This window comes from Vicia villosa, linkage group LG4 (genome assembly GCF_029867415.1).
Source record: "Vicia villosa cultivar HV-30 ecotype Madison, WI linkage group LG4, Vvil1.0, whole genome shotgun sequence".
Lineage (NCBI taxonomy): Eukaryota > Viridiplantae > Streptophyta > Magnoliopsida > Fabales > Fabaceae > Vicia > Vicia villosa.
The window spans coordinates 186,351,684-186,365,435 of NC_081183.1; the positions used below are offsets into that span (position 1 = coordinate 186,351,684).

The 13,752-nt window shown below is 30.0% G+C and overlaps 3 protein-coding genes across 3 annotated transcripts; 1 reads left to right on the forward strand and 2 right to left on the reverse strand.

Moving 5' to 3' along the window:
• Positions 1-732: 732 nt before the first annotated feature.
• LOC131598527 (protein MAIN-LIKE 1-like) lies at positions 733-2,871 on the reverse strand. The gene is made up of 3 exons (XM_058871116.1): positions 2,278-2,871; positions 1,521-2,198; positions 733-1,395 (listed from the first exon to the last, which is right to left on the reverse strand). The coding sequence occupies exons 1-3, from the start codon at positions 2,443-2,445 to the stop codon at positions 733-735; spliced, it is 1,509 nt and encodes a 502-aa protein (XP_058727099.1). The 5' UTR covers positions 2,446-2,871.
• A 3,883-nt stretch (positions 2,872-6,754) lies between these two features.
• LOC131596380 (uncharacterized) lies at positions 6,755-7,322 on the forward strand. The gene has a single exon (XM_058869013.1). The coding sequence runs from the start codon at positions 6,848-6,850 to the stop codon at positions 7,211-7,213; it is 366 nt and encodes a 121-aa protein (XP_058724996.1). The 5' UTR covers positions 6,755-6,847; the 3' UTR covers positions 7,214-7,322.
• A 773-nt stretch (positions 7,323-8,095) lies between these two features.
• On the reverse strand, positions 8,096-12,293 carry LOC131596378 (thermospermine synthase ACAULIS5). The gene is made up of 10 exons (XM_058869012.1): positions 12,067-12,293; positions 11,893-11,959; positions 11,627-11,721; positions 10,493-10,595; positions 9,732-9,820; positions 9,443-9,599; positions 9,118-9,193; positions 8,908-8,966; positions 8,681-8,817; positions 8,096-8,427 (listed from the first exon to the last, which is right to left on the reverse strand). Exons 1-10 carry the CDS (start codon positions 12,219-12,221, stop codon positions 8,349-8,351), a joined length of 1,017 nt encoding a protein of 338 aa, XP_058724995.1. The 5' UTR covers positions 12,222-12,293; the 3' UTR covers positions 8,096-8,348.
• Between the last annotated feature and the right edge of the window lie 1,459 nt (positions 12,294-13,752).

The window sequence follows — 13,752 nt, forward strand, 5'->3', positions numbered from 1 at the left end:
AACATAGAATATTAAAACATGATAACAATAACATAGAACATTAAAACATAGAACATGATAACAATAACATAAAACATTAAAGCATTAGACTCTTGCAGACGATTCTGGGCGCACCAGCATCTTCAGAACATCCTCAGCAGACCTTGTTAGGTTTACCTCAAACTCGATCGGTCCCTTTGTTATCTTACGGCGGTGTGATTTCCACATGTCTTTCATATCACCATCACATTTCAACTCCACAATATTATAACTTATCCTTCCATCAACATCCATGTTCCAATTTTCACGATACCAGATTTTAGTCACCACTCGGTTATCAGTTTCTGGCAACTCTTCTTTCACCCAACTTTTAAGTGACTCGAGTCTCCCGCAATCGTTAGGTATTGAAAGCTTCATGGGTTCCTTAGTTCCAGTATAGAAAACAATTGTGTCAACCATAAAATTACCAAGAGACATTCTGAAAAATATGATATTTTGTGTCAACACTAGGAGGTCCTATTTATAGGCCATGAGGGCAATCTTATCCGCACAATATCTTATCCACATAATATCTTATCCAAATAAGATATCTTATCCAAATAATATAAACTATAGAATAAAATATAATCCAAAATATACAATAAAATATAGAATAAAACAAAAGACTAAAATCAACTATAGAATCCAAAATATAATCCAGAATGCACCATAAAATTATCCAAAATGTAATATCTAAAATAAAATATAACATAGTCAATGCTCATCGGCGATGCGCAACACCTCAAATAAGTCAGCATACGCGACATCATCCTCCTCGGCCTCTACCTGCCGGAGATAACGGCGAACCAGTGTGGAGGCACGAGCCCAATCTGGATCAGCTGGTCCTGCATCAAAGACAGGAACTGGAACCTCTCTACGCTCACTAGGTGGGGGCGGCACAACCTGAGGATGAGACACACGGTAATACCACTCTAAATATCCATCCACCGTCTCATGAGGGTATCCCACCGCCTCCGTACCTCTAATCACATCTGTCACGCTCTGGTGATAACCAATCCACTCCACAGCAATCTCATCGTTGCTGAGCGTATCAGCAGGAGGTGCAGGCGGGATATACTGGCGAATACCAAACTGGCGAAGACACCTATCGGGTAAGTACAACACATGTATGTCACCCCAAACAAGGAAACCTCTGTATAAAGATAGCTCGTTAAAAGCAATATGAGGTCGATGATCCTCGAATGGACGCCATATGACGTCTGTAGGTGTCAGCTGATCCAATATCGGTCTATATGCATCCACCTTGATGGCCCCCTGTCTGTAGAACCATCTCATCGCCCTCGGAAGCCCTTGGTTGTCTGACCGCCAATTTTCTCCTTTCCTTCCCAGAGTAGGAAAGTACTCATGTATCCAACACTGTTAACAAATAAATTAAATGATATTCATTAATACCAATGTTTATATATATATATATATATATAAAATAATATAAATTATAATATATGAATAAACATATAATTAATTAAAAATAACATAAATACCTGTAGAAGAGTAGGATATCCACCGAGTTGCTTGCAACTAAACATAGATGCATCCCCAAGGTGGCGATAAAGAGTGGCCAGTGCCGCTGATGCCCAACTGTATGAACCAAGCCCACGTAGATCTCTAAACAATAGCAAATATCGGGCCTCAACCAGGGTAAATGTCTTATCCGCAAAAATGGTAGAACCTACCAACATCATCAGATATGCCCTGGTCGCGTAAGTCCAACTACCAGCAGCACGGTACTGCACGAATCTGTCATACAGCCACTGCAGTGAGTAATAAGCTCCCCTGCAAGAACACACATGTACAGCCATGGCATGTCTATCCACTCCCAATAACTCACAGCCAAGATCAACAGCCACCTGCTCTGTGACATGCTCATCAGGATACCAGAACATACCATTGATAGGCAAATGGAGCAGGCACGCAACATCATCTAAAGTAATCGTCATTTCACCAAATGGCATGTGAAACGACGAAGTCTCAACATGCCACCTCTCCACAAATGCTGAGACGAGATTAACGTCTATCTTGGTCAGGCTAGTTCTCTGAAGAGAAGCCAGACCTGACCTAGACACGATAGCCTCAATCTCAGGTGGGAGCTGCTGAGGCACTCTCTCCTGGAGCTTCGTCCCGTGCCCAGCAACTTTAAGCTCCTTTTTAGAGCCTCTTTCCTGAAAATAAATAAAAAAACCACATTAGAAGATATAATAATAAATTCTATTTAAAATAAATCAAATAATTTTTACTTACCTCTCCGTACCATAACCGGCGAGCAACATGGTCTTGATATCGAACAAGTAAAGATAAATCTGATGGTCCACCAGGATATCCAACTGGCTGTGGTGGTGGGTTAGAGGAACCAGCTTCGTCGCGGCGGCGGCGGGTATGTGGTCTCCCGTCTGGTCCAAGTGTACGCATTTTCCTGAAAAAAAAATTAAAAAAAAAAAAATTAAAAAAAAAATAAAAAAAAACCAAACCGGAACAGTTCCAAAAAGGGTTCCGGTTTGCAACTGAGCTAAACCGGAACAGTTTTCAAAAGGGTTCCGGTGGAGATGAAAACAAACCGGAACAGATTTCAAAAGCGTTCCGGTATCATAGGCAACAAACCGGAAGAGTTCCAAATTGTGTTCCGGTTTGGAAGCGAACGCACCGGAACAGAAACCAAAAGTGTTCCGTGAAGTATTTTTCTGAACCGGACCACTTACCAAATGTGTTCCGGTTTGGAAAGTTAATGAACCGGAAGAGTTTTCCAAGGTGTTCCGGTTTGTGTTTCGTACAGATAAAAGGAGAGTGTTTGTTCAAGATCAGTAAAAAGTGAAAAATGAGAAAAAAATTTCCTATTTATGTAAGGGTAATTTCTTCAAAAAAATATGATTGTTGGGGTAGAAGGGCAAATATAGGGGTAGGAAGTAAAATTTTCCAAATTATCGTTGTATAGTTGTAAATATTTTAACATGTTATTGTAGGATAATGGTAAGTATTCTTATTAATTATTAAAAACCCTAACCAAAGCTCTTGAATACCATATTAGAGAATAAAAAATACTTTTATGTTTTATTCTTCAAATATGAATAGGAAGATTGCAACTTCATATAAAAAGGATATTCTAAAAAAGTATTATTATGTTAAAAGACTAAAAATAAAAGATAAAAAAATCCGATTAATCTAAAAATGTAATAAAATAATAATATTATATTTATTTGCTTATGTAAACCAAACACATATATGATATATCTATTTTATTATTATTATATCATATTCTTATTCATCTTATTATTTATTTATTTTTGATAAGAACTTGTAATTGTATCATGTTTATATCATATTTTACGCATCAAACAAACTCTTAAAATTTATATTAAATAAATCTTTGCTTCATTTAATATAAAAATCACCTTATCCCCTTTTTAGGCTAAATTGAGATAAGCTTGTTTAAGTTTAACTCTTAAGTTTGTTTAAGTTTAACTCTTCAAAAAATTCAAATCATATTATTTTTTTAAAATTTATATTGAGTTTATTTTAATGAAAATATCATTTAAGTTGCTCTAGCATATGAAATTCAAGAGTCCCATATTAAGCTCTTTTTGGAGTGCATATTAGGGACACCCTTCTTTTGAAAGATAAAGCAAATTGGGAAACTTGTATGAAGCTTTTGTACTTTGAAGAGTCTTGGTTAGTCATAACTATCCATGGGATAAGTAGGTCTCTCAAAGACTCGACACAAAAAAAGAATGAAAATATTGGGTTGAATGAAGGACATTTGGGGTCTCTAATGTTCTACTAGCTTGTTTATGTGGTCCTCATTAAAGTCTCACACAATCTTTAGCTTTGTTATGGTCATTGGTGATCCCAATAATAATAGTTTCCAACATAAATTATGGATCCACTTTTACTTTATATCCTACAACTAGAACTAGAGGAAAGAACAAGTGATCAAACTATGATCATTGCCATGATTAAAGATATTTTGTATTCAGATTCCAACGTTTTGGGTCTATAGCAACACTTTTTTTCTTTTCTTTTTTTACCGTTAAAATAAAAGCAGCAGCTTTTATTAGTAGTGAAATAATCAAGATTTAATCGCACTTTGTTCCTTTTATCTTTTACTCTTTTATGAAATTGGTCTTCACTTTTAAAATACATCAATTTTAGTCTATTTATAAAAAAAGTCATATAAAATGATAATGTAATACATCAATTTTAGTCTATTTATAAATACTTTGATATTTTGATTTTGTCAAGTTGGTGTTTTCCAGTCTTCTGCTACACAAAATTCCAAAAATAGTGATCCGACATTATTTCGGATATCCATCTCCGAAATAATTGGTGTTTTAGTAAATGTTTGGTTCGTCCGAAGATACATCTTTAAAATCTAGAGGCATTTCAATATTTTCGAGCGGTGCGATAGAAAGTCATGGGAGGCATTACAAAATTCCCATAAAAATCATGACATTCCAAACTTTTATGGATTGTCCCATTTTAGGACCAATAAAAATCATCCCATTCCAAACTCTTATTACTTTTATAATTTCGGCCTTTTTACACCCCCAATATTATTGTTTTTCATTATTTTTTTCAAGCAACTGAGTAAAATAACAATGATAATTTCATATTGTTTTTTAACTATTTATGCTTATAGTAATACATCTTTCACTAGCTAGGCATGGCAACAGGGCGGGTCGGGGACGATTATTATCTCCCCAACCTAAATTTCCAAACAATCCTCGTTCCCTGCCCCAAACCTAAACGTGGATGAAGAATTAAAACTCAAATGAGTTCGGGTTGAGTTCGGATATCCCTGCCCTGCCACCATCCATTTAGTGAAATCAATTATTTTTAATAGAAATACTTATTTTTTTCCAAAATCAAATTACATTATAAAAATAAAATAAAGCAATTTCAAAAAATTTCATATATACATTTCAAATATTTTAAATAATAAATACAAATCAAAATATCAAAACATAGGCCACTTATTTAATATTCTAAATTATCAAAAATAAATAATAATATACATATTGAAATAAACAGGGCGGATTTGGAGTGGATACTACTGTGCCCATTACCTGACCTGTCTCCGATTTATTTAATCGAAAAAAATCTAAACCCAAACCCAAATTCAATCAAAATAGGATTTTCCCATCAACGTACTGAACACCTAAATAAAATCTACATGTAATTCGAATAATTCACCATCATTATACCATAATTTAAAAAGTGTTATGTGTATTTCAAAACAAAATCTCCAATATTTTTAAAATATGAAAAATTCTTGCATTTTTAAAATTTTAAAAATGGAATGCTGCAATCCTCCAGCTTGTTTTTTTATACTTATAATATTTATTTTACATTCTGCATATTTTCAAATTTATAGGTAGTTTGGGTTTAACATTTATTGTGGAGGTGAAAAATCAAAATATGAAGATCTAGAGGAAAATTTTCCAAAAGAGTATCAGAAAGAAAGCCCAAACTAGATAGTAAAAGCCCAATTTACCTTATATAAGTGACTTGTGAGTCACATCCCACAATATCATTAATCATTAGGTGCTCATTAATAGGTTTCCATTTGTTTTAATTACAATTGTATTTGTTTTAACTTTTTTTTCTTTCTTAAAAAGGTGAATTCTTATTTACTCAGTATAAAAAGTTGGATACAACAACCAATCGTTAGTTGGCTCAGTGGTGATTGGCGCTGGACTTGGTAGGGAGAACCACGGTTCGATCCCCCGCAACTGCGATCGGGAGGGGGATGAAACCACTTGATGTCAGAAACTTACCCCCGAACCGGACTAAACCGGTGGTATAAAGCCAAAAAAAAAAGTTGGATACAACTATCTTTAAAATAAATGTTTTGAAAATGATAAAATTTATATTATTTAATAAATAATTAAATATAATTAAATTAATATTATTAGATGATTGATTAAAGGTATAATACTCAATTTTTTATGATAATTATTATTCAAGTAAGATAATTGACATTTTTACACAGAAAATTGATTAACATGACAATTCAAATATGTGGTCAACCATGTTCATATGCAAAATAATTAATATAATAAAATAAAAGAATTTGTTAATTATCAATTGAATATAACTAACTCTAATTTTAAATGCCGTTCAATAATTTTTAGGTGTTTAAATATATCTAAAAAAATGTGATTTATGAAATTAAAATTTTTATTCAAACCGAGTTAACTGTTTAATTAAATGTGACTGAAATTTATTTTTTTAAGAATAAATAAGTGAAATTTATCTAATATCTCAGTACAACTATCAACGAGACAATTAAATATCAATATTTAATATTATAATTATGTGTCAAAATAATATAATTTTTGAAGTAATTGTATTGTAAATACCTACCAAATGCTAGTGGTATATAGCATGTTAGTTTATACATGACGACATTTCTTTATATTTTTTTAATAATATTTTATATGAATAACTTGTTAATATTTATAAATTGTTAATTTCTTTTAAAATTATTAATAATAAGAATCATGAATAAATAACATATAATTGTGGTACACATTTAGGCACCAAATGGAGAAAACACAAGCAATATCAACCATACACTAAAACCTTAAAACTTTCAGTGGATTCAAAGAAATTAAATATCATGTACCACATTTTTCTGTAGGATAACCTTATCTCCAATCACAAGTAGAATATCTACCACATCATCAAGAAAATCTCCATTTTCCACCTCACATCCAATTTCTTCAACCACTAATATCCAACCCTCATATATTCAACCCTTCATCACCAACACTTATTTCAAACAAAACCAAATCCTAAACCAAACCAATAATTAACAATGGCTACATCTTCAATTTCAATGTCTTTACCACTACCCCAAGCCACACACAAAAACCTCACAACACCCTTCTCAAAACCCTTACCCTTTCCACAAGCAAAGAAGACACTAGTCAACAATTCAACTTCAAAATCCAATCTTGTTGGAATTCAAGCATCATTGAAAGACCAAACAGTGAAGGGTCTAACAGCTTTTGCGTTGACAGCTTCTATGGTCATTCCAGATGTTGCCCATGCAGCTGGAAATGACTTTTCACCTTCTCTTAAGAACTTTTTACTTAGCATTGCTGCTGGTGGTGTTGTTCTTACAGCTATTTTAGGTGCTGTTATTGGTGTTTCCAACTTTGATCCTGTTAAGAGAACTTAATTAATTCAACTATGTTGTCTCAATCTTAAAATTTACATTTTGTGCTTCTTGTAATTTATGTGTAATTGTTTCTAATACAAGAAGAATCATACCCACCATAGTTGTGTAATTGTTTCTACTTAAATTCATTATATATGTATTTCACAAATTAATTGTCTTTAACACTTCTGATTGAAAACACGTCTTGCTAACACTTTTGATTGAAGACATGTCTCGCGTTTGAGACACCAATACCACGACACATGTATATTCCATTTAATTCATCCATTTTTTCAAAACTTTACCAATATATAGGGGGCTTCTTACGAGCACTATCATTAATTACGAAGTATTGATACATATATGAATACGTTAACATTGGTAAAAAAAAATTTAAAAAATAAATGAATTGGACGCAATCAAATGTGTCGATGTCGAACATTAACATGTGTCAAACACATATTCTATCAAAAGTGTTGGTGGTATAAAATTTGAACCTATTAACCACATTGTTTGTAAGTTCAAAAGCAGAGTTTCATTTAAACGTTGGAGTGACTCAAAAGTTTCATCTGTAAAAGGTTTATTTTAAACTAGTTAGAGGTACTTGGAAATTTCATCGGTAAGGTTTGATTTAAACTAGTTGGAGTGATTCGAAAGTTTCATAGGTAGGTTCGATTTAAACTAGTTGGAGTGACTAAAAAATTTTATTAGTAGGATTCTATTAAGCTACTTGAAGTGATTCAAAAGTTTCATTACTAAGGTTGAATTTAAACTAATTGGAGTGGTTAGGAAGTTTAATCGGTTTAATGTAGGGTTCGCCATTCAAATAAATATGTAGGGTTCGATTTTTAAAACATAACACTTTGAATCCATGAGAATTAAATAAAGCAAATTGAAGCCAAGTTGATGAAACAATTGGGAACTATTTTATTAATTACTTGATATAGCAATCTAACTATGTAGTCATGCTTTATTGAGTCTGAACTGTACAGAAAATTCATATACACACACTCTGACACCATATGCAAATTAAAGAAAACATGCATGTATTACATAAACTGAATCATCCTACAGATTAAACTTTAGAGTCAAATCTGTACTATGATGTTGTGCAACACTTTTGAGGTGAGAGCATGCAAGAGTGATTTCATTTCTTTTAGTTACGAACAGCTATGCCATGTCCAGGAATAAATCTAGCATTATCTTCAGTGTACACATGAGTTTCATTCTGCAGCCTGAAAAAAAAAAATTGATGTCAAATTCTATGAATTGGATTTGAATTAATTTATGTGGAAATTTCGGCTTTAAAATTGAATGTGTATGTGAGATTGTGAGATTCAGCAAAACACAGTTCAACTACATATGTTGATATTGTTAAGTTCAACATTTCCGATTTGAATTTAAGACCTCAAAATTGTGTGTATTAATTCATAGTGATTATTGTCATTTCGTCTATAGATAAAGTTTTTTTGAAATGAGAGTACTTACGATTTGGAGACGGTCTTATTCATGATGGTAGATGAATGGAACCAAACACCATCTAAATAGAGCAATTTTCCATTGATTCTTGTTTCAATTCTTTTGTCCATTTCCACAGCATCAATCAATATTGGTTGGTCTGAAGCCTAAACTCAAAGCATAGAAATTTATATAAAATAAAAAGAATTCAAAATATAAGTGCAATAAATAAAGAACGTATGTGATTTTTGGCATACCATAACCCATCCCCATGAATCAGCAAATGATGGTACATGAGTTGAATATGCCACCACATCTACACATAAGAAAAACATATCTTAGTCAAATTAAACAGTCTCTATATGTCATAAAATACTTAGTCAAATTAAAGAGTCTATATATCTCAAAATATAAACATCAAAATTGATTAAAGTGAGAATTTTAGAATAAATTAGATATATTCTTACATTTGAAGACCTGTTTTATGGTGTTATGAATAGAGGTGAAGACCTCTTTGTGTGAGAAGATACCTGCTGGTCCAGCCTACATCACAATTATTTGTTAATGACTAAAAATGAGGGCGACACTGAGCGGGCATGCAAATATTGCATTTATGAAGACTAAAATTTGTAAAAAAATGGAGCGAAGCAGACATATTAGAAAATACATTTCAAAAATTTTGATCTGTCTTGAGAAAAAATATGAAAAAAAATGAAATGTCGGGTGAACCGGATTCGTTTTACCACCTCCAAATTAGGGTTGAACATGAGTAAGTGTTATTTAGAAGTCTACCTGAGTCACAAAAATTCCATTTTTATTGAGTTTGGGCTTCACCACATTCTCATAAAAGTCCTTAGTATAGAGTTGATAGCAAGGCCCATCTTCAAGTGGGTCAGCCAAATCTCCAACAATTACATCATACTTTTCATTTCTCTTCTCCAACTCAGCTCTTCAACAACAACAACAACAAAAATAGTTTTAGTAGTTTAACATATTAATTTTAAAAGATGAAGTTTTACTTAAAATAATTTACTTAATTCATAATAAATAAAGAACAATAGAAGAGGAAGTAGTTTCTTACTTGGCACAATTGATGACAAGATCAAGCTTATTGTCAGCAAATGCCTCCCTATTTGCAACAAGGTATTTTTTACAGAAATCTACCACTTCCTGCAAGAATAAAAAGATAATTTGAGAGATGTAAAGATAATATTTGGAAAATACATAATATTTTTCTAAATATTATAATCTACACTTTTATAATTAATGTATACAAATTTTTTTACTTTGAAAAATTTGGTCTAAGACCAAGATAAATTCAGTGATCCGAGTTCAAATATATTTTTTTATAAAAAATAAAATATACTCAAAAGTATATTATAAGGCTATAAAAAGTTCAAAAATTAATATATCATAACTTTAAAAATAACAAATCAAATGAGACAAAAATTAATGTCAAACTTCTATATTTTTTAGTAATAATTTAATTTTTATGCACTATAAATATAAAATATTTTAGACATTTATCTAATCATATCGTACTATGTAATTTGTAAAATATTTAAGAATCAACTATAATATGAATTGTAAATTGTAACCTCTTTTTTATAAAATTCTAAAATTTATTATGAAGTTGACAGTCAACATTAATATTATATAGTTGAGTATCCTTGTTTATATATTTTTTTAGAGAATTGTCCTTGTTTATTTCGGAAAAAAAAAAAAGAGTGACTTTGTTTTTTAATTAAAAAATACACTGCCAATATAAACCTTGAAATTATTATTTTTTCAATTTGAGGGACGGCTAAAAAAAATATGAGTTACAAATATTAATAGTCTAACCTTGTCAATATCACACATAACCACTTTCTCCATTGACTTGTGTTTCAGAGCTTCCCTAGCTGAAGAACCTTCACCACCTCCCATAATATACACTATTTTGGGGCTGCCATTTTATTACCTCTTCATATTAGTTAAAAGTTTCACCAAATAAATTTTCAACCAACTCTATAAAAAAATAAACTTTCATGAATTTTACTATTAAAAAAATAAATTTCATTAAAAAAGTAAATAAAAAATATTAAGGAGTATAACAATGTAGTTTTTATATGAGTTGTTAAATATTGGTTAACTAATGAGTATATTCCAAAAATACACTTGAATTATAAAATGATTGAAGTGGTTGATTGTTTATTTCCTTGTTACAAGATATTATAATGCTATAAAGAACCAGAAATAAAAAATTAAAAAAAGAGAAGAGAATATTACATCAAGGAATAAGAGAGTGCATAAAATAAAGAAAAAGGAATTTGAATATGTACACATAAATTATTGTATGGAATATTTTAAAAACACTATCTTCTTAACATTTTTATTAGATGAAATTCATATAATTTCTACCATTCTATGCGAATCCATTTCTAAAATGTGAGGCCATATCAATTTTATATAAAAATAAATAAATAAATGTAAAAATATATTTAAAATAGTTATAAAGAGTGTAAACATATTGAAAAATTTAAGAATTTTTTTAAAAAATAAATTTAAAAAGTTAAATTTTGTTAAAGTCAAAGACACTGATTAAATTCAAAAAATATGGTGTGTGGCGGCACAATAATGATGCTTGTTTAGGGGCTCGACAGAATAGAGATACTATAGTCAAAAATATTATAGACACAATCACGTATAGAGGCTGGTATAGTAAGATGTTTAGAGCACACGTAGCTTTTTTGATGATGTAAGTTTCTTATGATGAGCTGGATCGTTGATCGCCATGTTTATAACCGTTTTTTGATTTAATGAAAGTTATTAATTCAAAAAAAAAAAAAAAGACACTGATTAAATTTTGAGGTTTAAAATCTTAACTCGACCGACTTTGGTTCCAGTTGGTTGGTGAACCAAAAGATACTAATTAAAATTGTTCTTTTTAAATATAAATTTTCTTATAATGTCTTCCTCTGTTATATTGAAACTTACTTGGGATGACATAAAAGAGGAGGATGAATCAAGCATTCATGATAAATAAATTCATCAGCTTCAGAACTCTGCATCTTCCCATCAAGCATCAAAGCCTATAAATAACAAATCATATAACACAATTTCACAAATTTAATAGAAAAATTCAGACCAATTTCATATTTAGTGGCCACTTTAGTTTTCTATGGCATTTTTTTTCATATTTAGTGGGCCACTTTAATTTTCTATGGTATTTTATTTTTGTTCATATTTTAGTACTTGCAAACCTTTCCAAAACGCTTTGTATCTATCAGAGCAATGTCCTGGTATTCACTAATAGCTTTATGCAGCACACTGTTGAAAATAAAATAAAATAAATGAAAATGAAATTAATTAATTGATGTGATTAAAAAAAATATATATAAAAACAGAGGAAATTAATTGAAAAGAATGTGTTGAACCTGTTGAGTTTAAAAGACCATTTGAGATCTTCATCAATAACTTCCTCGTACCATGTGGAATCATCATCATCATGATCAACAACGTTGTTGTTGTTGTTGACATGGTTTTGTTTTAGTTCTCCCATGGTTTTTGTCTTTGAAAAAACCACTCCCATGGTTGGAAAATAAAAGAAAGATGAATGAATGAATGAGAGAAACAAATGAGGAAGTGCAGTGTGGATTGTGGCAAGAGTGGGTAGCACTTGCTTTTATAGCAACAGGGAAAATCAAAAGTGGATAATATCTATTTTAATTTTAGTATTTTTTTACTCTTTACACATACACATATCCATTAAAATTAATAATTTCTTTTATATTTTTTTTTGGTAATTTTTTTCTAAAAAAATATTGATTGATGGGTGCGTTTGATTTGTAAATTATGAAGTATTGGACAGAACAGTACTAGACAGTACAGAACAATACAAGACAACTTTTTGTATTGTACTGTGTTTGATGGTTATTGAACTGGACAACTATTTTCTCGATTTTGCTTGATATGTCCATGCACCAGACAAAATAATATAATTTTTAATATAATATTATTTATTGATATATAAAATATAATATTTATAAATCAAAATATTAAATAATAAGGAGGAAAAAAGATGAAGAAATAATTTGTTTACTCTACTTTGTTTAATGTGTTTATGCAGCAGACAAAATAATATAATTTTTTATATAATATTTTTTTATTAATATTTTTGAATTAAATATTAAATATAATATTAAATAATGAGAAGAGAAGAAAAATAATAAATTGAGTTTTTTTTTCTCTACTTTATTTGACATGTCAATGAACCGAATAAAAATAGTATAATTTTTATTATAACATTTTTTTGATATATAACATATTAATATTATATTTATGAATAAAAATATTAAATAATAAGAAAGAGAGTAAAAATTAATTTTTTGATCTTTTGTTGATAATTAGTGCTTGGGACAAAAAGTTGTCCCATGATTTAGTGGGGGACAAGAAATTATGATTTTGTCCAGTACCTTGTGATATTTTTTGTCCAATACCATGATTAGTTTCTGCATCAAACAGAGTACAAAAATAGTTGTCTTGTCCAGTACCTCGTTTTTTAGCAAATCAAACACACCCAATATATATCAACAACTATTTCATTATATGATATAATAAGAAGAAGAAAAAAAGAGAGAGAAAGAAAGTACTGTCTGTCTAGAGTTAAAATTAGATTAACAATTCACATTTATTTAATTTAGGTAACAAATATCAATTGAGTTTAATTAAAATTTATTCTTCTCTATAAAATAATTTAACTTTTTTTATCTATTCTTATCCATCCAAAGCCTATTTCTCTCTCTTTTAAACTAGCAAATAAAATCTAAGAATAATAATGAAAAATTGATAATTATTCTTTTATCAAACTTTTAAAATAATAAATAAGTAAAAATAAAATTTTAAGCAAAATTGATAATTTATAAAGGGAAGTATATTCATTTAAAAAGTCTTATATTGATTATTTACTTTTAGTTTTGGTTCAATAATAATTTTGGTCTCTTAATATTATCTTATATTTTCCAATCCATGTAACGAGTCACTTTAAAAATGGTTTAACATGACAAATTATCCAATATAAATTTTTATAAAATTAAAATTAAAAAATAAATGTCATTAATTAT